Raw genomic sequence first — 25,373 nt, forward strand, 5'->3', positions numbered from 1 at the left:
CTAATTATTGTAGAAATGTGCAGCTATTATAACAATAGTATACAAACAATCTGTACTGTGATACTCTTCATTGATGGCACATAAAAACCTTTTATTATCATCTTTCTTTCTGGATTGTGTTTACATGCCTGAGTTGCACAGCAACCTGAACACAAGCTTGATTACCTTTTCTCTATATTTCCCCCCCATTGTACTTCTTCATATGACCACAAAGTGGCGTCATAATCAAATACTTAACCAAGTGTCGACCAAAGGCCTGGAACGCTGCATTTTGTTAAGTTTTCCATGTTAAATCAGGATAAACATGGGTTTTACTTCCTTTACTGATTTTTTAAGGACTGTAGGCAGATTTAAATTTCAGTCAAGGTTTTTATAGCACTTCACTTCTATGAAATATAGTTTGTCCTGACGAAGGGGAAGTGTGAATGGAAGAATCATAAAAAAAAAAGACAGCAGATAACTCCAGTTTTGATCTGAGTTTAATCACTGAAACGGATAATGAAGCTCTCCTCTTCTTTTACGTTTCAGCTGCTTCCCTGAATGTCCTTGGGTGGTCTTAACTGCTCCATGATACATCAAAACCATAGTGCGACCATTTCACAAGTCTTTCATTTTACTGTTCAGAAACCCACCATTGTCCTCTAGCTGAGTTCTGCAGCAGACCAAAGGATATGCATGTTTATTTCAATTACAGAGCAGCTAAACAGCCAGAGGTTGTGGTTTTATGTGGCATTACTTTGTAATCGGTTAGGGCCCTCATCTTATACATGAATGAGTATTTTTTTTTATACATACACAATCAGTGACATTCAGAATAAACAGACCACAACACCCTGACGTGTATGTGCATTATCTTATAAGTCTTACTTAACAGCATACTGATTGAATAGAGCACTGGGTTTACTGAACTGTAGAGGCAAGACACACCACAAACCACACCTGTCTACAGCAGCCACACAGTTGCCATGGAGAATATTAACACTGATGGATTCATAGCTAGGCTGTGGTCGCAGCGCCCATATATGTGCAATGTCTTTTACCCTCTATACGTCTCATATGATCACCTTCCAATGCCCAAATTACAATCACGAGTGGCAGCAGGCCTCGAGGCAGTACTGAGGGGAATCTTTCACATATTATATAACCATGAGCCCAGCCGCATGCAGTGTTGTTAAATTGGCTTTTTTTTTTTTTTCTTTTGCACAGAGCATTCAAGGTGGTGGATGAGGAGAGACCACAGCATTCTCACGTAATACAGGACCTCGTGTAGAGTCTTCTCTTCAGAATGCCATACAAAACCCAAAGCTCACATTCAACATACAATTCATAAACAGCAAAGGTGAGCCAATTTAATCATTACCATCATTATATCAACAATTCCACAAGAATGAAAGTATAATACGATCAAAAACATTTCCAGTACTAGGACAGCGAGGGACATGTGACTGTACTGAAAATAAAAAAAATTAAAAAAAAGGACACTGAAAGAACAGTAAACAAAAACTGAAATTCAATGAGTTGATAAAAAAATTTATATTCCCTGCCCTCAACCAGACTTAAAAATAATCAACACAGTAAATAATGGAACATGAGCACACTCAGGTCCAAATCTGTTTAGTTTCCATGGCAGCGTCTCTATGCTCTCCCATGTTTTCTTTGCTCTTAAAAATAGATGTATGCTAACTTCGTACAGTATTTCATAACTAAATTCACAAATGATAAGAATCATAATCATACCTTTAAAAATGTTCTTGCAAAGTTCATAATATGTTGATTCTTTTTTCTTTTCTTTTCTCTTTTTTCTTTTTTTTGCATTCAGTCCCATATGCATATGACAACGAACTGTCTTCAATCATGACTAAGTGAAATGCTTGGTCAGTTGAAACAAGAGCACCGTGGGAGAGAAATGGAGAGGGTGTAGTGGGGGGTGGAGGGGTTCAGAATACTGTAAGAAAAATCCAGATGTGCCCAAACAACATGACAGTCAGTCACGCTCAGACTCTGCCCCTGCAGCAGTAAAGGTGAAGGGAAGAGAGAGTGAGGGGTGTGAGGCCTCTTCCCTCTGCTCAAGCCTGGAACCGACAAATCCTGATTCTTCCTCTTTCTCTCCTCTTCATTCAGTTTTGTCAAGTAGATGCCAAGAAGTAGCTCAGTGCCTGTTTTTTTTTTTCTCTTTTGAAAGGTTGCATGATTTCACATGTCTTTTTTTTTTTTTCTCCTCCAGAGCTGGAGGAGCAGACTGGTACTCAAAGAGTTTCAGGTAGGTTTGTGTATTTGTGTTTCCTCTTGCCCCCAGTCCCTTGGCTCTCTCATTAGAAGCAGTGGTTCTTCATGGTGAGTGGTTACAAAGACTACTCATACTCAAGGAACTGTTTATGGTAGAATAAGAGATACCTGAAAGAGGGAAACAAACATTTAATTTAGGATTTTAAATGTACACTCTCATCTCATGGTACAGTGAATTGTTTTGTTACATTTTCCACATTTAATAACTTCTATGTAACATAAAGGTTATCATTCTTTACCCAGAAATAGCTATTTAAAACATTTCAGAAAAAGATAAAAGTACCACCTGAACAAATATTAGTTTCCTTAATCTTTTTAATTTAAATAGTCTAGTTGCTTTTCAGCGAAACATTTTACTATTCACCATGTTAACATTGGTTTATGTTCATTGTCAAAACAGACCACATCAGGATGATTGATTAAATAAATAAGCCAAAGATATTGAGAAAAATGTCTCTTTGCATTCTTACCCTTCACTATCGAGCACATCCTTAATGCTGGCCTTGGTGATTATGGCGTCATCACATTTGAACCACTGGTCTTTGTGCTGGCGGATGAAGCTGGTGTAGTGGCCACTCTCCAATGTGCCTTGGTGGTTGACCACAGCAAACAAGGAATACCTGGAAATAAAAGAAGATGAAGAGGCGTGATGATATGGATAAATGTCCTTCTGACGTCCTCCTTCTTTGACTTTGTTTTGTTGTCTAATATTACTTTGACAGAAGTATGTAACAAATTCTCATTATCCTGCTAATACTTGGATGTTTTAATTCATAAACCACATACTTTTGCTCTTTTGAAACATTGTTTACACATCAGAGGAAACCTCAAATTCTGTCTTTGCCACAACAGCTTGTAAATGACACTGAGACAGTACATTTCCTGCAAATATCCTAGAAAAAGAAAGCTATTGTAACTGCCATGGACAAAAAAAACGTGTTAGCTTTTAAAAGGCTTCAAAATGATTTAATCTTTGGAAGTCACAACCTGGTGCGTCCGGTCATTACCATATGCTGCTGAACTAAAGAAGATCTCTCTCCTGTAAAAGCAGTGCAGAAAATGGAGTATGGATTAATAAGTTTAATGTAGTACAAGTATCTCAAAGTACTCACTTATTGTCGTTGTTTAATACATCAACTGTCTGTTGATACTGCCCATTCATTCTGCTTTCTTTACTGTAGATGACAGGACAAAGAAAAACACCAAAACATTTTACAGGCTGCACACATGTGGAAACATGCTACCCTGGCTCAACACAATATCCACTAGGTGGCAGGATTATACAGTATATGAAAGCAGACATCTCTCCTGGCTGTACCACTAATGATCTTTCTGTCTCTGAATAGAGCTGAATAGATGCTACAAACAGGGGTGGGGCAGGACCACTGCTGCATGCTCTACTGACACTAATATACACTAACAGGGAGCATTTAAAAGAGGCATAGATGCGGATGTGTGAAAGCACATTATGCATGCATGTATGTGTATTTCTAAGCTTGAATGAGAATTAATGAGAAAATTGTTAAGCTACAATTGGATATTTAGATAAATACATATTTTCCTATGTGGATAATGACAACATTTTATATTTGTATACAAAAGCTAAAGGGCTGATAGATAACGTAAAACAGTAAAGTGGAGTCTATGGATGTCTAACCTGGATGCCATGAAAGGCGTCATGTCCAACTCTAGAGGGAAGGAAACATATGTAGTGATCTTCCTCCGCAGTTTAGCAGAGTGCTCAAAGCGCTGGAGATGGCCAGAGAGAGGAGAGGGGGAAGGGGAAGAAAAATGAAGACAGAGAGAGAGAGAGGGAGCAAGAGAGAGAGGGAGCAAGAGAGAGAGGATGGGGGGATTACAAACATTATTATTACAACATACATACAACATTATACTTTGTGCAAAGTGGAAATTCATGATGACTGTTATACATTTACGTGTTTTTTTAAAACAGGTCTAAGTCTACGTCTTTTCGCCGTTTGTTAATATCATAAATACATTAAAGGCCTTCAACACTGTATGATAAATAAAACATGTGGAGGACTGTACGACTCATTCAAATCACAGGTGTCCTGGGACACTGTGTGGATGGGCTACACAGCAGGAGGTTATGCACCAGCAACTGAATCAGATCATGAACGCACCTATGCACAAGCAATATATCAGACAACTAAGCCACTGCAAAAGCCGAACTCTGCCTTCATCAGACAATGTACATATAAACCATCATGTGTAGACTGACGCTCGTAAAGGACATTTTATCCACCTACGACCAAACACAATAAACAGTACAAGACTGAAGATAGAAATAATCTAATTGTTTATTGTTGGTGGGTGACTCACTTTGAGATGAAAACATGCTACGATCGGGAGCTTCTTCATTGTCAGCTGTTTGGTGGACTCCTGGTAACTATGGCAACCACCACACTTGATTTTGGCACTGCTTCCTAGATGCTCAGGCCGCGTAAACCTGCAGAGTGAGGATTGGAATAATAGAAAAGAGAATAGAGTGTGTAAGAGCAGAGAACATGTGGGCCGATTGTGAGAAAGAGGAAGGACGCCATTTATGCTTTTTGTATGGACGTTATCTGCTATGTCACACCGAGGATTCAAGAAATGCACATCACCACACTTGTCCTGTCATAGGGCTCTGGTTTAAAGTTAATCTTAGGGTATGAGTTACAAGTCTGCCTGTAGAGCTTTGGGTCAGCCACTTTGTGTGCCAATCCATACAAACCAAAGCCCTGCTGGCACTGCCAACACCTCTATCACCACAGCAACAGCATCCACCAGTTCTGTACCTTTAAGAGACTTGCTGCAGCACACATGGGTGTGTGAGGAGCTGCAGTAAAAAAAAAAGTCAGCAAGAGAAAGCAAGTGAGAGAAGGAGAGGGGGAGGATGAGATGAATGCAAGAGGTAGACGGTGAGGGCACTGGGGGAAAGGAATTAGCTGGAGAGAGGGGAGGGAATGAAATAAGATAAGGAGAGGGGGAAAAGAAATTGCAAGACTGAAGAGGCACTAGACGAGATATGTGAGGTCACACCTGTTCTGACAACCTGGAGATGGGAGAAGATGAGATGCAGGGATAACAGGGAGCAGATGTACAAGTGAAGGATTAAATAAAATTGATTTGACTACTAGTGGAGACATTTGATGCCTATGAATTTGGAGGGGTGGAGGAGGGGATGCAAGAAATGGGTATGGGTATGGATACTGACTGGCAACACATCTTTTCTTTTCAAAAATGTATGAGCTTGATTAATTTTTAATCAAACAAAGTTTTAACAGTATCATATTATTGTTTATTTATTACAGCTAGCAGTAGGACTGTATATCAAAGGCATCTGACCTCTAGGTTTCTTTGTAAAAAGCCATGCTGGTTTAGGTTTACTCAAAAATCCAATACCCTGATATTGGGTAATTAATTTTAGTTAGTTTAGAAAAAGCAATGGTTAAACAACAAAACAAAAAATGGCCAGAGAAAAGGCAACTGGTTTGTGTTTCAGCAGAGACTGAGGGTGTACCTGCGTAGGCAGTCTGTGAGCGTGGTGGACCCTGACAGGTGGCTCTCTCCATTGACTGTGCTGCCGTCTCCTCCAGGGCTGAGGGGCCAAAAAGGCGTAGATGAGCCAGGCAGGTCCAGACTGATGTCCCAGAATGGATCTATCGTTGTAGAAACCCCACTAGAGAGGGGAACGAAAGACAAGAGAGTCCCATTATGATGTTTTAATAGTGTTGTGATGTGTATGTTTGTGTATCACTTAGTATAGGTCATGATGAAAGGATGATGACATAGACTGCAACACAGAAGCTTGAATTCACACAGCCTGTGTAGATTCTGGTCATGTTTTGGGCTAAGCCTGCTGGGAGATCGACTGTGTGGAAATGCATAATATCCACACTGCTCTTCCAGGGCCATTTGCAATTCAATGAAGTGTTACATCAGAGAAAATTGGCTGTACATAAGAAATTTGTATTATTACAGTCCAATAACTGCAATGGACTAGAGGCTGGGCAAAATGGACGCTCCCAGTATACGATGTACATAGTAAATATAACTACATATACAGTATGCACAGGGCATGGGCTGTCATACATTATCATTGTCAATTAGATGAGTCATTGAGCTGTAATAGCCAGTTTAACCACCAGGTGGCTTTTAAGGCAAGTGGGCACACAACTATGATGGCAACCCTGCAAAAATATGGTAACAATATGGTACCATTTTGTTAAGTGTGTGTGTGTGTGTGTGTGTGTGTAGGGGGGGCTGAAAATAAACTACTAAATAATGTTATTATATTAGTCATTAGTCTAACGACTAATATCTAATGACAGGGCAGAATGATTTAAAAGGCAACATCACTTGCTCTACATCAGCAGTGCCTCTTTTTGCTTTTCACTGTAGAGGTGGGCTTGGCTTGCCTGCTAGTTGGTGCAAGGTGCTTTGCAGTTCAGTGCCGCGTGCTAGTGCTAATGTGACAGGACAGCTCTAGGGGGGCGGGCAGTCAGGCAGGCAACGCTTGGGTTGTGCTGCTGTCTAGACAACCCCCCTCACAGCAGCTCTGCAGGGATAGGACCTTTAAATAAGAATGGTGGAGAGGACACAAGCAGTGGTGCACCCACTCTGGGACCACAGGTGGTGTCCAAATCGATCAGCCCGGCAGTGAGAGGCAACTACAGCATCGGAGGACAACAGGAATAGAGGGATGATGGATGAATGAATAAATATAAGAAAAGAGGGAGGAGGGGTATTAGTGCTATATAGGTGATGGGCTTTATTGAAATAAATGGACAGTAAACAGCTCAGGTAGGACTTTATTTCACACTTTTATAGTCAGAAGACCAACTTACTGGCAAACTTGACAGGTAACATCTGATTGTAGGCCCCCAGTGAAGATTTGGTCAATAATACAGTTACAGTGATTTGGATTGTTGGCCTTCTTCCCATTGTCATCTCCTGTGGGCCACAGACAGCACAAGGTATAAATACACATGCCGACAACACCAACAACCTCTTAATCACCTCTGAAGGACTCTGCCTGGCACTCTTTCTCACTTTACCATTCCCCTGCAGCAAAGTATCTCTGCCACTTCACCACCTACTGAATCCTCTATAGCCAATCACAGCAAGCCTTACTGCAGAATCTGTGAGTGAGTCACCCTGTCATTGCATTGCAGCAAAGTCTATTGACATTCATTGCACTGCTTTCTAGCTGGCCCTTTGGTACACACTATTGTTGGTCTCCTTCAAGTTCTAGTGTAGTGAGGAACAGTGGGTAACTCTGGAGTATAGATCAATCTGAGTGTTTACATGTATGACTAACAAGGTTATAGTGAGCTTCCTCAAATAAGCTGATTTCGGGAAACCTGGTTTCTGTGATCAGGATAAGGAATCTGAAAGACGAAACCTGCTTTCCCCAAGTAGATTTATCCAACAGAACCCTGATTTCTCTTCCATGTGTACACGTAACCAGGTGTCTAATCATATTTTTAAGAGAGCATGTGCAGGACAAAGCCTGCAGACACAAGTGGCTGAATGAAAGCAGAAATTGTTACACGGAGCAACGCTGCCTTGTTTTTAAATAAAGTCCATCGAGCAATGTCTGCTCCATGTATTAACAGAGAAACCTGTTTGAATAACCTCGTTACTTAAGTGCATGTAAGCACAGTCACAGTACTAGACACACTTCTCACAGTCTCAGCTTACACTGCTCGTTGCAGTGTTTTTGATTATAGCATAATAAGAAAAAATTGTGAATGGACATGACAATAAGAAAACCATTCAAACAAGTTTCATAGATTTTTTTTTAAAGATTGTGCAAACCTCATTTCCAGAAAAGGTGTCTTTTCTAAAATAAAATAATGTTTTTTTTTATTAACTTAAACCTTTATTTATCTGACAAAATTTAAATCTGAATTGCGTTCAGATCAAGTCCCTGGTTTCTGGAAACGTGGTCTGTAATTGGTTAAATGATAAGGTTTAGCTTACTGATGGTGTCCCCTTTGCAGTGCCTATGTAGTACATCCAACGCTGCAATGAGAAACTCATGGGCGTCTTGCTGCTCATAGCCTGCGAGATGGCGTGCATGGGTCCACACCAGGTGCAGCAGCCGGAAGGGAATGTGGGGTGAACGGTGGCCCGAGTAGAACTGAGAGCAGTGAAGAGAAATGGAGTGAAAAGGAGGGGTGATTAGCCTATTATTCCAGGTGTTATATTTTATCACCTCGTTCTCAGTCTCATAGCCACATTGCTCAGTGTCATCTATAATTCATTGCTGAACCATAACATAAATGTTCTGTCAGTCAAGGTGATTATGTGACTCTTTTTAGCCTCACCAGATGGAAAATGAATTCCACCACAGGTCACCTAACAGCACCAGCTCTAATGACAGCACATCCTCAGAAACGGGGTGCAAGACAGAGATGACAAAGTGGCTGGAAAATGGGATCATTCGTAACAAAAAGAATCATGTAGGCCTATAAAGTCATTGAGTAGTCATGGGAACAGGAGTGATTGACAATCCTGGTCGGGGTCAGATGATGTGGGAAAGAAAGCAACAGAGCTGAGCAGAGAGCTAGAATGATAAAACTAGAATGAAGTTCCAACCAGAGCTTGTTAATGCTACAGAGGGCTTTCATTTCTCAACATGAACATGTCATGCACGAATCACTTTATTCTCCACAGTTCTCTCTGACGTCTGACTGAGCTGTGAGAGGGGAAAACATGCTACGCTGACGTCCCTTTTGAATCTTACAGACTGTTCTTTTTCAGCAGTTTGAAGGTGGCTGACAAATGAAAGATGCTACAAGATGAGGTAGAAACGGGGGAAAGAGAGAAGGGGAGAGACTGGCTGATCAAAGCGGGCCGTGCCACTAACCTTCAAAACTAAAAAGCTATTCGCCTGTGTGTGTGTGAGAGAGTCAGAGAGCAGCTTTTGATGATGATATGGAGATGGACTGGAAAGAAGCAACAAAAGTAGAGAGATGGAGAAAAGGTAAGGCAAGGTGTTAACTGTGTTAAACTGTGATTAAATAGCTCATTTTGGTTTGTTATGCAGACCTGGAATTTTGAATAATCAATCAATGTCTGCCATCCTGGGAGACAGAGGTGAGCGATTACCTTCATGTGTTATGTAGCTGAACAGTAAAACCATCTGACAAAGGGAAGGCTGTGTGTGTGTGTGTGTGTGTGTGTGTGTGTGTGTGTGTGTGCATGCGCATGTGTGTCGTGGAGAGGGGGGTGGATCAGTGATGACTCAACCCGTCATAGCACTGCTTGTCATCTGTGCGTCCTTAAATACTGGGGCGTGAGAGGGTGTAAGGAAAAATCAGCTAGTGCAAGAGCAGACGGGGAAACTATTACATAATGTTCAGGGCCTATAAGTTTGGTTGATATAGAATGCCCAACACTTGTATCAAAGACCTGGGATTAAAATCCAGCAAATGACTGACTGACCATATTCAATAAATATGTAATTACTGTGTTCTGTTCTGTTCATAAATTGGAGAATCAATGCTTTGTACATTCCTTTCAGGCAGGATTTTTCCCTCCTCTCAGCCTCCCTCTTTAGACACGACAAAAGAGCGCAGTAAGACAGTGACTCAGCGCTCTGCAGTGGGTTACATTCTGTATTTTATGGCTGCCAAAAACTCTCAAATTATGGCTCAGTTTTAACCAAAATCATAGGTTTTTTTCTTGTTATTGTGGGATTAAACAAACCTCTGTAACAAGTTCGCACACTATGCATCATACCTCCTGAAAAAGCTGCGACATCTCACACACCAGACAGGAGTTTGATTGCATCTCGCATTTGTGTCTGTCAGAGAGAAAGAAGTCTCGCAGCAGTGGGGTGTGTGTTAGAGCCTGAACAATACAGTTCATGAAACACGTATTGCCCAGGTTTATTAAGCCTCGTAAACCTGCAGGACAAGAAGAGAAAAAGAAAAGTGAGAACAACACAGCAATGTAGATTAAACATGACAGTGCTTCTGATTAATACTGCTCAAAATGGAGGGAATATGAATCATCACTGGAATCTGACCATTCAGGTTAACTGGGCTGAATGATTCTTAGCTGTGGTTTACTTATTATACACCATCAAAATAAGACAGAATCCCTGGGCTGTAACCAAAAAAACAAAGATACCCAGCCAAAATGCCAAATGCTACCTAGTAGCACATTGTGAATTGTGAGAATTTGGTGCCTTGTGTTTTTGGGCGACTTGGGCTTTAACTCTGACAAATATTTTTTAACAATTATCTGACATTTTAGAAACCAAACAATTAATGTATTTTAAAAACTATTGATAGCCCGAACAATAATTATACTAGCTCATTGCAGTGGAATATGGAACTACACCAAGGTAATAATTATACATAAGACATTCAGACTGGAAAGTTAACAATATGGTGGTGTTGGGTCAGGTCTGCCAGCAAAGCTGTGTGGATCCTGGAGCAAACCCCAAAGCTGTGAATGGATTCATTTAGAGTGAGAAAGTAAAGCTACAGTCCTCACACGATGGCCAGTTGAACAGGTGAGACACAGCAAGGTTTTGGGTCTAATCCAACTGAGCTAGGGTTGGTTCTAGAAGAAAGTGCTCAGCGAGAGCTTAAACACTTTAGACTAGTCATGGTGTGCACACCCATAAACACACATGGTCTACTGGACAATCATTGCTATCCAGCAAGCTGTTTCAAGACAAAAAGGGGGTTACAATTGGCAAGAGACAGCAAGGCAAAAGGAAGGGTAATAATCAGCAAAAATACATGTACAGAATCAGAGGAAAATGGAGATAGCAGAGAGACATCAAAACGACAGAGAAGTGAGAAAATCAGAGAAAACAAGTTCTGTGGAGCCACAGACCAATTCAGGCCCATTGTGGTTGCATCTAATAGAGAGTTCATTTTTCGTTTTCTCTCTCCCACTGCACTGTCTGAAGGGCGAACCTGGGTATCCCACTTAAATTCATGAGCGACCCCAACACATGCTCAGATAAACACATTAACACACACACACACACACACACCATGGGGATTTTTCCATCCCTATCTGTGTTGATTCAGATGTACAGACTGAACAGCGCAGTCCGCTACCCACCTATGGTACAGTTCGTAGTGATTTTTCTTCGCTTTGGATTGTGCCGTAATAATTCTAGCTCCCTCTTGGTTGGCTCCCATGTTGTGTATTTCTCTCCTATGCCTGGTGGTACAAAGTAAACAAATGTGACAGCGGTAAACAGACATTTTTGAAAAGGCATTAAGTTCTCGGACAGAAAACAAAAAGCTGTACCTTGCAATTTCCAGGATTTCCGCTGTTCCTCTTTGGCAATCTGCTCCATGTCTTTGTCGTATATGTAGTCTTGACACACAAAACAATATATTCCACCGTATAATAGGTCTATAGCTGGAAGCAGGAGGAAAAGAGAGGGATAAAGAGAGATTGCACTATAATTACAAATAAATGTTCAAGCACAGTAATACATAATGGATTTTATTACTGTCCAACCTTACTGGCACTGCAAGCCTAAAAACAAGTGTCTTTTCCAACTTAAATCTTTTAGCCAACACAATAGGCTTCTATGTCATTGCCCGCACTACACAATTCTAAGAGATGAGATGGGAGCCATGATGAAATAGGTGTATTTGTCTCCCACCCCCACCTGCGCTTTCAACTAACACACCAACCTCTTTCATTCTCAAACTCTGCAGCAGCAATACCGCAGCTCTGTTGCCGTGACAACCTATTTTTAGCTTAATCAGACATTTTTCTGTTTTTGGTGCTACCCATACTGACAAAGTGAGCTAGCATATCAAGTAGAAAACCTGACTAGTACATGTTATTATATTATTTTTGTCATAATGTTTTGTTTTGTAATTGGTTAAGAGTAGGGCTGGGAACAGGGTACATCAAAATAGATATATAATATAATAATAATAATATATAGTAAATTAAAATATGATCATCTTTTTCTGTCATCTTTCATTTCACTCATAAAGCATGGTCACATTTGGCAATTGTGCACTGAAGAGGATGCTCCTCTGTGGACCAGCAACCCAGTTATGAGTGAAAAATTAGAACAAGTACTGTACAAGATGTGGGCAGGAATTCAAAAAATTAGCTTGTTTTAGTGAAGGGTGAGGGCAAAGAATAAGAGGACAATAAGATGGAAGGGGGAAGAGATGCGAAAGGGGAACAGAGAATGATTAAAAGGAAAGATGATATGAAGGGAGAGATGAGGTCCTGAGAAGAGATGGTTAGGAATAGGAGGTGAAAAAGATGTAAAAGTAGACCTGGGTGGGAGGTGGGGGACGAGTAGGGATTGCAGCGGACAGGAAAGTTCGGATTAATTTGATTAGAAGTGGAGAATACAGAGTGCCAATGTCAGAGCGGCTCCTGTGAAAAGTTCAAAGCTAATTAAGCCTGTAGCTGTGTGTGTGTGTGTGTGTGTGTGTGTGTGACCAAAATGCATGAAATGAAATAAAGCCACCCTACTGTCTCCAGTTTCCATATATAGTTGTACAAGGCAGGGATGTATCAAAATCTTGTTCATTAGTGTCATTGTCTTCTTTAGCATAATTAGTGGTTTCCTGCAAGCTGTGGATTAGCAATGTCTACCCCTCCCTTGTTGTTGTATGAAAGCAAGTGTAATAGCTTAAACCCATGACATTTGACTGGCATACCACCAGAATGGTAATGTGCTGCAGTTAACATGAGGTTGAGCTCCATGTCTACTTGGAGTAGGATGTTGCCCAAAGCAATGCCGTAATCCATCACTGATAATAATAGCTGATTCTGCAGTGGGCTGTAGGGCATGTGAAGACGTGACATGAAGGGGGCTTAGCCTTTAACAATTTATCATTTAAAGACTTTTACAAATATTTAGAATCACAATAATTTAATTAGTTAAAAAACAATAAAGCAAAATGTTTAATAAGAATAATTTCTGACATGGTTAAGTGCGTCTGAGTGTGTAGCTTACCTAGATTATGCCTCTTGTTTTTTGCGTGCTCGTGGATGTGTTTCTTCGTAAAACAGCCGAAAAAGACACAGTAGAGACAAGAGTGGAGCCGGTTCAGGTGGGCGCCACACGTGTGACAGATACACGACTTGGCCTGGAGAAAAAAAAAACAAAGGGAGGAGGGGATTTGAGATGGCAATAAATGGGGAAAAGAAATTAAGAGCAAGAAAGAGTATGGTGAGAAAAACCTCTGCTGCAGGACTGTCCTCAGTTCTAATATAGAGTAGCAGGGACAGAGTGGAACTCCCTGCCAGCTAAAATTTTATCTTCCAGTCACACAAACACTTCAGAGGACACGGTGCTTGAATAGACCTGATATGCAGACAGTATAAAGATTGCTGGACCTGTTGACAAATCCAAAGCACACATATTTCCACACTGAATCTTTCCCTCTAACACATGCAGGGAATGATGGGATTTAATACTTGGCAGGTACACTAAAGGAGGCAAGCAGAACCCATCTGAAGTACACACTAGCAACAGCTGAAGTGTGTGTGACTTGACTACAGCAGTCAGAGCTGATTGGAGAAATAGTGCAGTATGACGCCGGACATATGCAGCAAGTCTGCAAAAGTGAGCACTACAGGAGCGCAGGTCGCCAACTTATTCACAATTCAGACTGCGCACGGAGGCTATACTGAACATACATAAAACAAAATGCATCATCAGTTCAGGAGTGTATGCCCTGAGAAGGTGCTACTGATTTTGGTTCTGACTGGTGGGGAAGTCCAAGGCATTTAACATCTTTGGAGTTGCTGAAGTCACATGTGCATTGTGGTCCTAATAACTGTCATCAGCTTTATTACCTTTTCATCAGCAGCATTTTTTAATAGCAATCGTCTGAGTTACTGAGAATCAAAGAAACAAGCAAAAGCTGTGTAGACAAATGTAGTATGTAGAGAAACTACAAACTAAATATAGTGCCGTATACAAGTGTAGACATGGTGAACGCTGTCACAAATTCTTCGGAACAATGTAAGAGATGTTGTGCGTTAGTATCTGTGCACACGTAAACACGTTTGAGTCTTAATTAATTATTAAGGCTTCAGGACCACTGGTGTCTAGTGCTCTTTTATCTCAACCTACAACTCCAGGTTTTGATGTGAAGTGTCCGATACACCTGAGTATCACAATATTTTGTTTTGCACTGTACTGACTTTAAACAGTCGACCAGCAAAGATTTGCTGTAAGCAGTGTTTGTTTTTGTGTTGTGTTTAATCGTTTATTAAGACTGCTGCGTATAACGATCTGTTCTTTAGACTATGACCACAAATTAGACTTAAAAATGCATCGCTTTGCTTACAGAATCACTTACAGACTATAAGATATAGAATTGAAAACCCAGTATCATGATAATGTAGCATATCGCTAGATTCTTGCCAATACACAGCCCTAGCGACAATGTCTGAACAGTGCAGATAGAGCTTCAATATACACCAGCAAATGCCAACGGTTCTGTAGTTAATGTGAGTGAAAGTACACCAGAAAGTTGTCAGCACGCCTGCTTTGAGATGGAGAAATTGAATAACAGAAGAAACCGTGGGCGAGGGAACCCAGAGTGATCTAATCAAAGCATTTCAGGGTGCAGAACCTGCCGCAATGAGTCGCCCACTCATACAGGGAGGACAGAAGGAAAGGAAATGTGAGGCAAAGGTGAAGAGGCACAAAATGAGAAAGTAACTATTGTCAGCAGAGATATCCCACTTTTTACTTTCTTGTACACTGTGTGAAACAAGCTCATAACATAAACTCACACACTCCTACACAACCTATAGTTGTCGGACATAAACTCAACAACCCTGTACTGTATTGTTTGCCTATTGCTTTCTTTTGACTAGAGACACAATAGTATAATGTGATCCCATCAGAATAGCATTAAAGCTTATTGTGAGAGAGAAATCAGACTTTGTGCCAGTCTGTTTCCCTTCCTTCTCCCTGGATTACACAGGCTGTGTAATGGCATGACTACATAACCGAACCTTAAACTGCTTTTGCGGAATAATAAGGCAATGACTGTATCACTTAGCAACCCGCAGAATGACTCAATATCTCAACATTCAAGGCCATAACATCTTAGGGTAATTTTATCACAAAGCTTTGTTTGGGAGTTTTTGATTCTCACAAGAACCTAACACAAGTATTGAAACAAAGGAGGTGCAATATATTCTCTAATATGGTTGGACATGGGCAGTCAGGTATCATAAGGGTACCATTTTGTTTGTCTTTATTATAATTGTGTTCAAATAAATGTCCATTTTGCTCCTTTAATTGAGCGATTATGAGGTTTTGTTGAGAAATGTGTTGTTTTTATTTGCTGCTTGATGCTTTATTACATTTAACTGTGTTTAATGATGCTTGATTTTAAAAACAGATGGGTAACCTCCTTTCTGTTAGAATGTATATTACTTTTCTCACAGGAAATATTGAACTGACATTCATGAGGAAAAATACCTGAATTTCTGCACAGCTGAGATGGCTCATATGTGAGAGTGGCCGGAAATGGTCAGCAGTTGTGAATGAGCAGGTGGGTGCAAGATTGAAATAAAAGTCACATGCTGACTTCTATTTGCAAAGACCAGATGACAGAGATCTTAAATTGCACATTTGTTTGTATCATGGTACTAAGAATGCATAGGATGGATGGAACAAGAAAAACAAATATGCTACTATGCACCCCAAAGACAAACTGCAAAACAGGCCTGTGTTTTGGCTAAGAATTAGTAGATGTCGACTAGATTGTGATTACATCACATCATGGAGGATATTCAGGGCCGCAGACACCAAGCTCTGTTTTCACTCACATTGGTCCACTAGCCAACCAGCTCTGAATCATCGAAGGGACAGCACTCTGATGGACAGTGTGTTGACTGACTCTAAAAGATCAAGACTGAGATCTTACGCAGATTCTTTAAGCTTGTGTCATTGAATTCCATAGAAATAAAAACACAGAAAACATTAGAAGGGTAGAGAGTGATGGACTGAAGCTAAAAAGACGAGGCACGCATTGTGCGGAAACAGTTCTTCAAATTCTAAATCTATGTTTTTGGTTGCCTCTTTAAGACTGCCTAAGCAGTGAAGCTTAGGAGGAATCCCCATTCCTCCTCCACTGCACCAAGTCTCCATGTCAAAACCAAGAAACCCTGCCAGTGCCACGCCTTGCCCTCCTCCTTACGCCCCCCCCTTTAGCAGGCAGAAAATCTATTTCACAGGTTGTCTATTCCTCAGTGTCAGAAGCCCTGTGCCTCTCTTAGCCGAGGGCTTTTAATGTTCTATTAGATCTACTATTGATCAGCCGCTGGCTCAGATGACTGGAACAAGTGTCAGACAGGTAGCAAGCTCACAGTCATGCTGTGCTAGACTGCATCCCCTATCTGGGGTGGTCTCTTTAAGGCTAGTTAGGCTGAGCTCTGTGGCCAGGGAATGACCCACTAACGCACAAAGCTGTTGATTGATGGAAGATATGCAGGGATTACCTGGATGGCTAGATCTTCAATACATCTTTAACATGAACATAAGATAGCTTTACACGTTCCATGGATCCAGTGAGACTGTTGAGTTGCCAGCTACTATGGTTCAGGGCCACAAATCCTCCACAGTTCGCAATCTAGCTGCATACATATAAATAAAGTAACCTCGGCGCTTTAAACTCAGCTTCTCCTGCATTCTGGCTGTATTATTCCTCAGCATTTAGGTTAATGCATTCATTTATGCAACTGGAGTCAGTAATGTGATGAGCTGTAACTGAGGAGGAGAAAGAATGACGATGACAATTATGATGTGGACAAAGGTCTAGCTCTACTGAGCACGCTCCTGCTGCTGCAAAGAACAAGCCAGGGAGGGGAGAGAGAGTCAATGCAGAGTTCTCACAGATATGAGAGCAATGGCTCACTGTGCTGCCTCTTACTCATATGTTACTGCATGCTTCAGCATGCATGCACATTTATTTACACAGCCATTATTAAATTTTGTTTTTAAATAACTAATTATAATATAATATAATTTTATATTTAATATGAACAAGCTGGGGAAGCTGGGAAAAGAGACTGATGGCAATGCTCCAGAACGTGCTGCCGAATGACCCCATAGGGCTGCAGCCTGTCAGTGACTTGGCAGGATGATCCTGATACCCCACCCACCCCCAACCCTGCAATCTATATGTGGCAATGCCTGTCCTACAATATTGCCATCTGAACTTCTCTATACATTACCCAGAGGAGCTATATGGGAGAACGCAAATGCCCAAGTCAGTCAGCTAGGATATTAAATGGATATTACCCTACCAGTTCCCTATACAAAGTCTGAGTAATGTCTGATTGAGCCCATGTGTGAAAACAACAGGGAATTGTCCAGAGAATTCACAGAGAGCAAGTGGGTGTCAGTCAATCCACTTAGCACAAAACCAGAAAGTATAGGAAATATTTACAATGCTTTCTAGTGTTGTTTTGCACGTCTCTCCGTCAGAAAACCAGGGTTAATTACGTAACATAACGTTCGTAATCATGCAACTGGTTCTGCTTCAATGTGATGCAAAACCCGTCTGACAATCTATTGCTGTGTGAAAAAGCGATTCGAACCATGTCCGGACCGGATTCTCCAGACGCTGTCCAGAGTTCGGTTTCAGTGAGCAGCTCAATAGACAAACAAAACATGATTCTAACACTTTTATCTCACACCGGTTCTCCATCAGCTTATTCTAACCTCTGTTGAAATGCACAATGCTGTGGAGTCTTTGCGCTTTGATAGTTTCCCACCTCATCCAAACAAATCCGAGTTGTGGTAGAAATTAAGAAAGGTTGGGAGTGTGTAGTCTGGCCTCATACTGTCACACACTTTTTAATGACATTAAAGCTAAATCCAACCCCAGCCTATAGAGTATTTCTTTTTCCCACCTCCAGAAAAGGCAATAAAACTGAATAACATGTTGATAAACTGTGAAACCTACAGTTTCATGTTAACAATGTAATCCAGTGCTTTGCACGAGTTTGTTGTGTATGTTATAATAAAGCAGCGTTTGACTGACTTTCTTGATTTCTAGCTATCAGCTAGTGTGGGGAGGAAAAAAAAGAGAGGCAAACAGGCAATGGCAGAGGCAGATTGTCAGTACAGCTGTGCCATATCATATCATCCATTATAGCACTGGTGTAATTTTTTACATGTTAAAAGTGTCATTTTGCATATCAACGATATAGCAGCATGATGAAACATGATGCATTTATATTCCCTAGTGCGCACAACAACAACACAGACATAATGTCTGAGAGCAAGAGCAGGTTGTCGGCCTCCAGTGACGATTTAGTACTTAAAAAGGGAGCTATTTCAATAGTATAAAAGTTTTCACCAGGTAAGATTTCTCATGGGGAGTGCACACACATAACAAAAGGCTGCAGACAGCTGAAAGAGGGAGATCATAATGGAGTGTCTTTGTTTTTAAAATCAAAATCTGCCTAAAGTGCACCTGAAAATGAAATTAACAAAAAAGTGCCTTGTTGAAATCTCACCTTCCACAGTAAATGTGTTTTAGACAGTTTGCGCTATGTGTCAGCTGTGTTTCACATAGTGCAAAGTGGAAGACAAATGCTTAGAAACCAGCTGTGCATCAAGAAATAAATGAGAAAGATTGCAGAACGCCCCAAGTCAACATTTATCCAATAAACCAGACTGGCCAAGATTGCAAAAAAATAAATCAAACAATCAACAAGTAAACCCGCTGACAAGTATGTATGTATGGTAAGAGGGAAGATCATGCAGTACTTTGTGTTTTGTGTGTCTGCACAGATGGTTAACAGTCTAGCTCCAATTTAACAAAGGCCTGCATGATCATTTGTCAAGCCTTGCAGCTACCAGATGCCCACAAACACGCCGCTCCACCAAAAACACACTGTCACACACTAAAGAGACTGACACCCACAGCACAGAACTTCTGAATGGTCCCCTAGGACTGAGATCTTATCTGATTCCAAGTTTGGTATCAATCAGTGTCTGAAGAGACTTCACAATTACTTTCAGGAAAATCTATGAGCATTACCTACAGAAGTAATGCTCAAAGAGGCACAGTGTGGCTACTACTGCACTACAGTGTCTTTAAAATTAAGTAGACAAAATAAATTATCATGGGTGAAATGCTACAATATTCTCCCTTTTTCACACGGACATAGATCAATTTCTAGACAAAATGCAGGAAAAGCTGTCCAAGGTTTTAACAAAAGGGAATAATTGAACGTCACTAGAAGAGATGGATTGCCTCTTGGTTTTGGGCTCAATCGGCCCCTAGAGAATGACTGACAGCTCATTAGCCAGATGGTAGTATTAAGGGGAGGGATGGACAGCAGGTTTTTTGGCTGGTTTAGGCCATGACCAGTGTGTTTTGCAGCACGTTGGACAGTCAAATGAGAAGAGCAATCTACAGTTAGAAGGGAGGGCAAAAAGGAGAAATAGTCAGTGGGAGGGAGAAATGGAAGAGGAAATCAGCCAAGGTGAACTTGTCTGAGCAGGAGGGGCTGGACACAGCTTATAGAGAGATGAGCATCAACAAAATGCAAAGTCATGATAGTCCTCAGTCACACATTTAAAACTAACCATCAACAAACTTTATAAAGCATACTTAGTCTCATTGCATCTTTTCACCATGCCAGCACATTTTTCAATTTACACTGTCGATTTGGGCTTATAATAACAGTATACCTCCACCAAATTGTTCCCGCATTGTTACCATGTGAAAGATAATAAAAAGCATAGACAAAGAGGTTGGACAACGAAAAACATTTAGCAAAGCAATGCCTACTTCCTAGTACTGTTGATCAAAAAATAAATAGCAGGTAGCCTATAGAGGGCACTGAGGCACAGCAGTCAGAAATTGGGAGGAAACTGCATGCAAAAGGGACACCACATTGTGACACACCAGGCCCACAATTACTGTGAAAGGAGGTTTCAAACCCAGTACCATTTCTTTAGTCTGAGTCACTGAGCTACAGCTACGGTGACTGACAGACCAAAAGCCACATTAGAAAAGGCTATATGAATATGAGAATTGTTAGTCTTTTAAATAACACACAGTTACGTCTTACGTATGTATGTCTTCTACAGCTGCAGCCACCAGTGAGGATGTAAGTATAAGAAAATATGAAAAGGTTTAATGGCAGTAGTAAGCTAGTAGCTTTCTCTTAGTGTCTGGCATGCTCGTCTGGTTACTAATCTGATTATAAGAAGCTATAGGTTCTTGTATCTTATAATTTTTTTGCATAAAAATTCTGAGCCTCGTTGAGTGAAATAAAACAATGTGTGTTCATTTCCAACCACAAAAAAAACTTGATAAGGGATTCAAAAGGGTTCAAATTTGATGATTTGGAACTGGTTCTGAATACTGTTAATTACAATGATATCAAATCTCATCCCTATACAGAATATGTATATTATATCATAGATGTGATGAGATATTCTGTAGGCAACATGAACCATGGGCTGAAGCAGGTTTGTGAACAGAAAAAAGTGAAAGCAAGCAAATGGAAGAAGCAGCGTGGGAGTCAGCGCAGAAGAGGAACAAACAAGGGCTATGAAGAGGCTGGAGGAATAGATCCTGATGCTACAAACGTATGCTGATGAATCAGGGAACAGGCCTGTGATGTGATGGAGACCGATCTGACAAAGAGCTGCTCAGAACACAACAATCAGCTGCTCCCAGGGATAGGCCATGCTTCAGTGCATTTTATATGCGAGTGTGTGCAAATGTGAAGTGGGAGAAAAGGGTGACAGACGGAAGTATATTTTTCGCCCTTGAAAATAACACAATTCCTTTCTCACCACAGACAGAAAGGGGATTTACTCCTGTGGGAAAGTGGGGTTATGATTCCTCTGAGCATATATGATTTATCAAAACTAGAAGAGAGTTCAGTCAGCTGTCTCATGACAATCCTCATCCCTGTAATTAAAGTAACAGCAAATTCTTCAAAGCAGTTATGGCTGTAAATTTCTGCCAGCCCCACCCACCCTACTTTCATGTCATCCAATTTCCACTAGACCTGAGATAATAGCTCTGCCTTAGCTGCATGGTAGATTCCTTCATGGTAGATACAAAAACCCCTTTTAGAGATAAATACAGTCGATCCTGCTGGATGGATGCTGGAAGTAGCACATAGAATAAATAACCATGGACTTCATAAATATTCACACTCTCACATCTCCCCACCACAGCCATTCACAAAATATAAATTATAAATATGGCAGGAGCTGGGGCCTTAAGGGGAATTAATTTAACTGTTAAAAGAAAAGAAAGGTTTCTACGCATGAGCAATGCTGACATTCTTCTGTGCAAGTATGCCATGCATACTATGCATAAATTTCAATTTCAGAATAGTGTACAAACAAATTCTTATTACTCAAACAATCCTCATTACATTACAAAAGACAGCAGAACATAAAGAAGCATGGCAGTTGCTTCTTTATGTCCTGCTTGGAAAACAAGCATGGCTGTGGCTCTCTAGCATCAGGGTTACCTACCCCTTATGTAGAACTACATATGCACTCTCAACTAATGGGGTATTTCATCAAGCATCAACATGGCAAAAGAATTATTGTCCTAATAAATAATACTAAAACATGGGAGCTCCCAAGCTACACAGCGCTACAGTGTTATCTCTGGAAATTCTCAACTATGTTATTCATTCTGCCATTTGTTGTTGCCTGTATGGGTTTTAGATGGTGCATGCAGATCAGGTGACAGATTTTCCACCAGTGTTATTGCACATCGTCTGGGAATTGATTTTAGCTTGCAGTAGAGAGGATGACAGCTTGAAGGGAGGCTGCTGAGGACAAACTACAGAAACTGAGAAAAAAAAGAGGAGATGAAAAACACAAAATTGGGATAAAAGGCACTGGCTACTGAAACCAGGTCTAAATACAATATCAAAATGCAATCCCTCTAGACCCTAATCTTACAATGTTGTAAGGTTAATATGCAGTAAGCAGTGTGATTATAATCTTGTTTTGTCATCCATGCTAACATTCAGCGTAACCCACACATTATTTAAGGAAATAACCATTTCACCAAACAGGTAGCATGGACATGTTTGTATATTTTTATTAGTTCTACATGAATTATTCAAAATTATTCAGATACCAGATTGTAATATTAAAGTCTAGAGTGTTAGCTAATTAACTCATATTTCAAAGCCGAACAAAAGACACTGTTGCTTCACCTCATGAGAATACACAGCCTGTCTACTACTGAAGCAGCACTACACCTGTTCTGCATGTCGGAGAAGTTAGGTGGTTAAAGACGCTCAACAAAGAAGATGTAGGGAACAAAACATACAGTTGTCCCAAGGTTCAATTATGAAAATAGGTAAAAGCTGCCTTTTTTCTCTGTATCAGTGGTCTGGACCATCAGCGTCAGACAGCCGTTACACAACTTGTACGCTAAGCCAACTTTAAATCTAAAATTTAAACGACTCCTGAGGCTCAATTCTTCTCTTTTCATTTGAATTACAGGCAGATATCCATTCAAAAAGTAATACGACCTCTTAAACATCACCAGATGGATACAGTGGCAGCATTATACAGCAATATTTCAATAACAAGTGCTACTGTCAGTTATGCAAGATTACTTCAACAGTCCAAGGCCAGAGGCATATTGTGATGCAGTGAAATGCAAAAGAAACTTGGATGGTACGTTTTCCAATAAAAAAATAACTGCAGTGACAGATGACATCGACTGATGGAGAACAAACCATAACAATACAATGCAATTAAGTCTAAATGTGCAAACACCAACTTTAAAGGGTGCAAAAGCCTATTTCATGGCAGCACAAGCTACAAGTTGAACTGCCACAACATTTCAGCATATCCCATGTTTCCCCCAACAAGGCAGAGACATGAGAGTTTTCGATAGAGGTTAATCCAAGGTAAAGATTGCTGATGGCTGCTGACGCACTTGTGAAAGACATCATCTTAGCAAAAAAGGTAGCAGACTGAGGTTGGCACAGATAGTGCTGACTGAGCTGCCACTGATTACATTCCTTAGGTAGAGTGAGAGACACTAGACAGTTGAAATTAGGACTCATTCACGTTGTACTGTAACTCACTATACATGCCTGGTAACCTTTTAGGACTGCCTCATACACCGTTGGATGCTCTATTCCAGCTTCTAGTCTGGCCTCCTTCACAATTTATAAAGCCTTAATAAAGACAATAAAAATAAAGTGCTCAAACCAAAGCATGTCACTATGACACTGTACAAACAAGTGGGGTCATAGACCAATTTGCACTCGTTATTTGCTTTGACATGCCTGCAATGCAACCAAGCTCTGCTTTTTACTCACAGTCCGCCCTCCACCAGGTAATCTAGCTAGCTGGCTGTAACAGTTCACTACAGGAAAGACAACACACAGGCGTACCTCCTCCACTATGTAGGCTTCAATCTAAAATCCAGTATATTAAATGAAAATGCACTGAGACACAAAGGAAGGCAGGGAGAAGAATGAAAGCATCTTAACTACCTATATCAGTGAAGATGAGCATCAACTCACTAGCTGTCCATCCTATAACCTATTCTATCACAATGGCATAAGCATGTACATAGGAGAAGCATCTATTTCTGTGGATAATATTAAAACAATGTGCAATTTATTGTTAACCACTATCAAAATTGGTGCTTCTGTTTCTTTATCCCCCCCCCCCCAAAACGAACATTATGGCTCATAAATGTTAACATAAAAGAGATTTCACTTGACAAAAGAGAACCAGAGGCAAAGTGAGAGAAAATGCAATGCCCAGTCTAGTGATGACATCACATTGTTGAGAGCTATTCGCAGCAGTGTAGGCCGAGCAGGTGTGTGGTGAACCAAAAAAGAAATGGGCAATAAAGTCATGGCATGACGTCCCAGCACACAAACTCGTGACAGAAAGACCAGTGCAGAAAAAAAAAAAACACACACACACACACACACACGGAGCTGGGATGCCCAGGAGAAAACCCACATCATCTGTGAAGGCAGTCTGCGTGTGTAGAGACACAATGGGTCGATTTGGTGTGGCAATGTTAGCCACAACTCTCATCAAGCCCAAGTTTAGCCATACAGCTAGCTGTTCAGCATCTGTAAGCCGCTCAGCTAACCTAGCCCACTGACTCAGAATGGAAGCAGTGTACAGTCATGGCTTGATCTTGTAAAGTGAAATTAAGCGTTGCAACGACTGCAAAGAAGCGACCAGTGTTATCAGGTCTCCAGAGTCTTGCTAGCTAACTTACCGGTAATAACGTAGCTGGCTAACGACAGTACTAGCCTCCTTACTGCTGCAAGAGAACTGTTTCTGTAACAACATAGTTAATTTTGTTCAACCCGTTCAGTGCTTGTGCGGGACACCGTTTGCACTCCACTTTAGTGTCTGTCTGTGCCACATTAAAATTATTTCACTGTACTTTCTGAAGCTAACGTTGCAGTTCCTGTGTTTTTACCTTGCGTCTCCTGGTCTCAGCAGTACCACTCCAAACAAAGCATTGGTATATGACTCGAAGATTTTGTTTCCAATTATCCACCTTATAACCGTTCACATGGGAGCACCCGGCCGGACTCATGACAGACAAAACATTCAGTTTGGGTTTTTAGGTGACAATGAAAAGTCTCCTGGATGATTCACTTAGCTAGCTAGCTAGCACGAACTCTCTGTCCAGAAATGGTTTCCGTTTAGAAATGGGACAATCGGTGTAGTATCCAAAATGTTCCTCTGGCATCTGCCAAACACGGTCTTTGATTAACTAGCTACAATTCTTTTCATGTAATCATCTAACAGAATTTGGATTTGACTAAAATCCCTGTTCTCCTTGCTGTTTTGACAGTTGCCTTTTCCTTTAACGTTAGCGGCACTTCCACTCTCACGATTAGTTAGCTTTCTTTCTCTAGTTAGCCTGCTAACGCTCCACTCCAGCTTCACAATGCCCGCCCAGCGTGCACCGTGATTTGCCGAGACAAAGAGCTCACGTCATCACGTTGACTTTGGAGCACGTTGGGTGCGCTTGTTTTGAAGCCAGGGGTGTCCCGTCCGAGCAGGTTCAGGATTTAAACCACAGGATGCATCG

At 40.9% G+C, this 25,373-nt stretch overlaps 1 protein-coding gene across 2 annotated transcripts; it reads right to left on the reverse strand.

Moving 5' to 3' along the window:
- Positions 1-461: 461 nt before the first annotated feature.
- LOC113161253 (ubiquitin carboxyl-terminal hydrolase 22-like) lies at positions 462-25,204 on the reverse strand. Of its 2 annotated transcripts, XM_026358748.1 has the most exons (13): positions 24,753-25,203; positions 13,268-13,400; positions 11,578-11,691; positions 11,386-11,487; positions 10,042-10,208; positions 8,278-8,437; positions 7,140-7,245; positions 5,813-5,971; positions 4,630-4,756; positions 3,944-4,035; positions 3,399-3,461; positions 2,757-2,906; positions 462-2,394 (listed from the first exon to the last, which is right to left on the reverse strand). In XM_026358748.1, the coding sequence occupies exons 1-13, from the start codon at positions 24,870-24,872 to the stop codon at positions 2,352-2,354; spliced, it is 1,536 nt and encodes a 511-aa protein (XP_026214533.1). In that variant the 5' UTR covers positions 24,873-25,203; the 3' UTR covers positions 462-2,351. The 2 variants fall into 2 exon arrangements, with proteins under 2 accessions (XP_026214533.1, XP_026214524.1); XM_026358739.1 differs by having other exon boundaries at positions 11,386-11,691; positions 24,753-25,204.
- Positions 25,205-25,373: the final 169 nt, after the last annotated feature.

This window comes from Anabas testudineus, chromosome 8, assembly GCF_900324465.2.
Source record: "Anabas testudineus chromosome 8, fAnaTes1.2, whole genome shotgun sequence".
NCBI lineage: Eukaryota > Metazoa > Chordata > Actinopteri > Anabantiformes > Anabantidae > Anabas > Anabas testudineus.

Bases quoted from the DNA above. Each gene is read 5' to 3' on its own strand.
- LOC113161253 (XM_026358739.1), bottom strand. From the start codon at position 24,872: ATGAGTCCGGCCGGGTGCTCCCATGTGAACGGTTATAAGGTGGATAAT. The intron at 11,692-13,267 runs GTAAGCTACACA...TCCTGCTTCCAG, and splicing joins AAACAAGAGGCATAATCTAG to CTATAGACCTATTATACGGT. The intron at 2,907-3,398 runs GTGAGTACTTTG...TTTTATTTCCAG, and splicing joins GTATTAAACAACGACAATAA to GTATTCCTTGTTTGCTGTGG.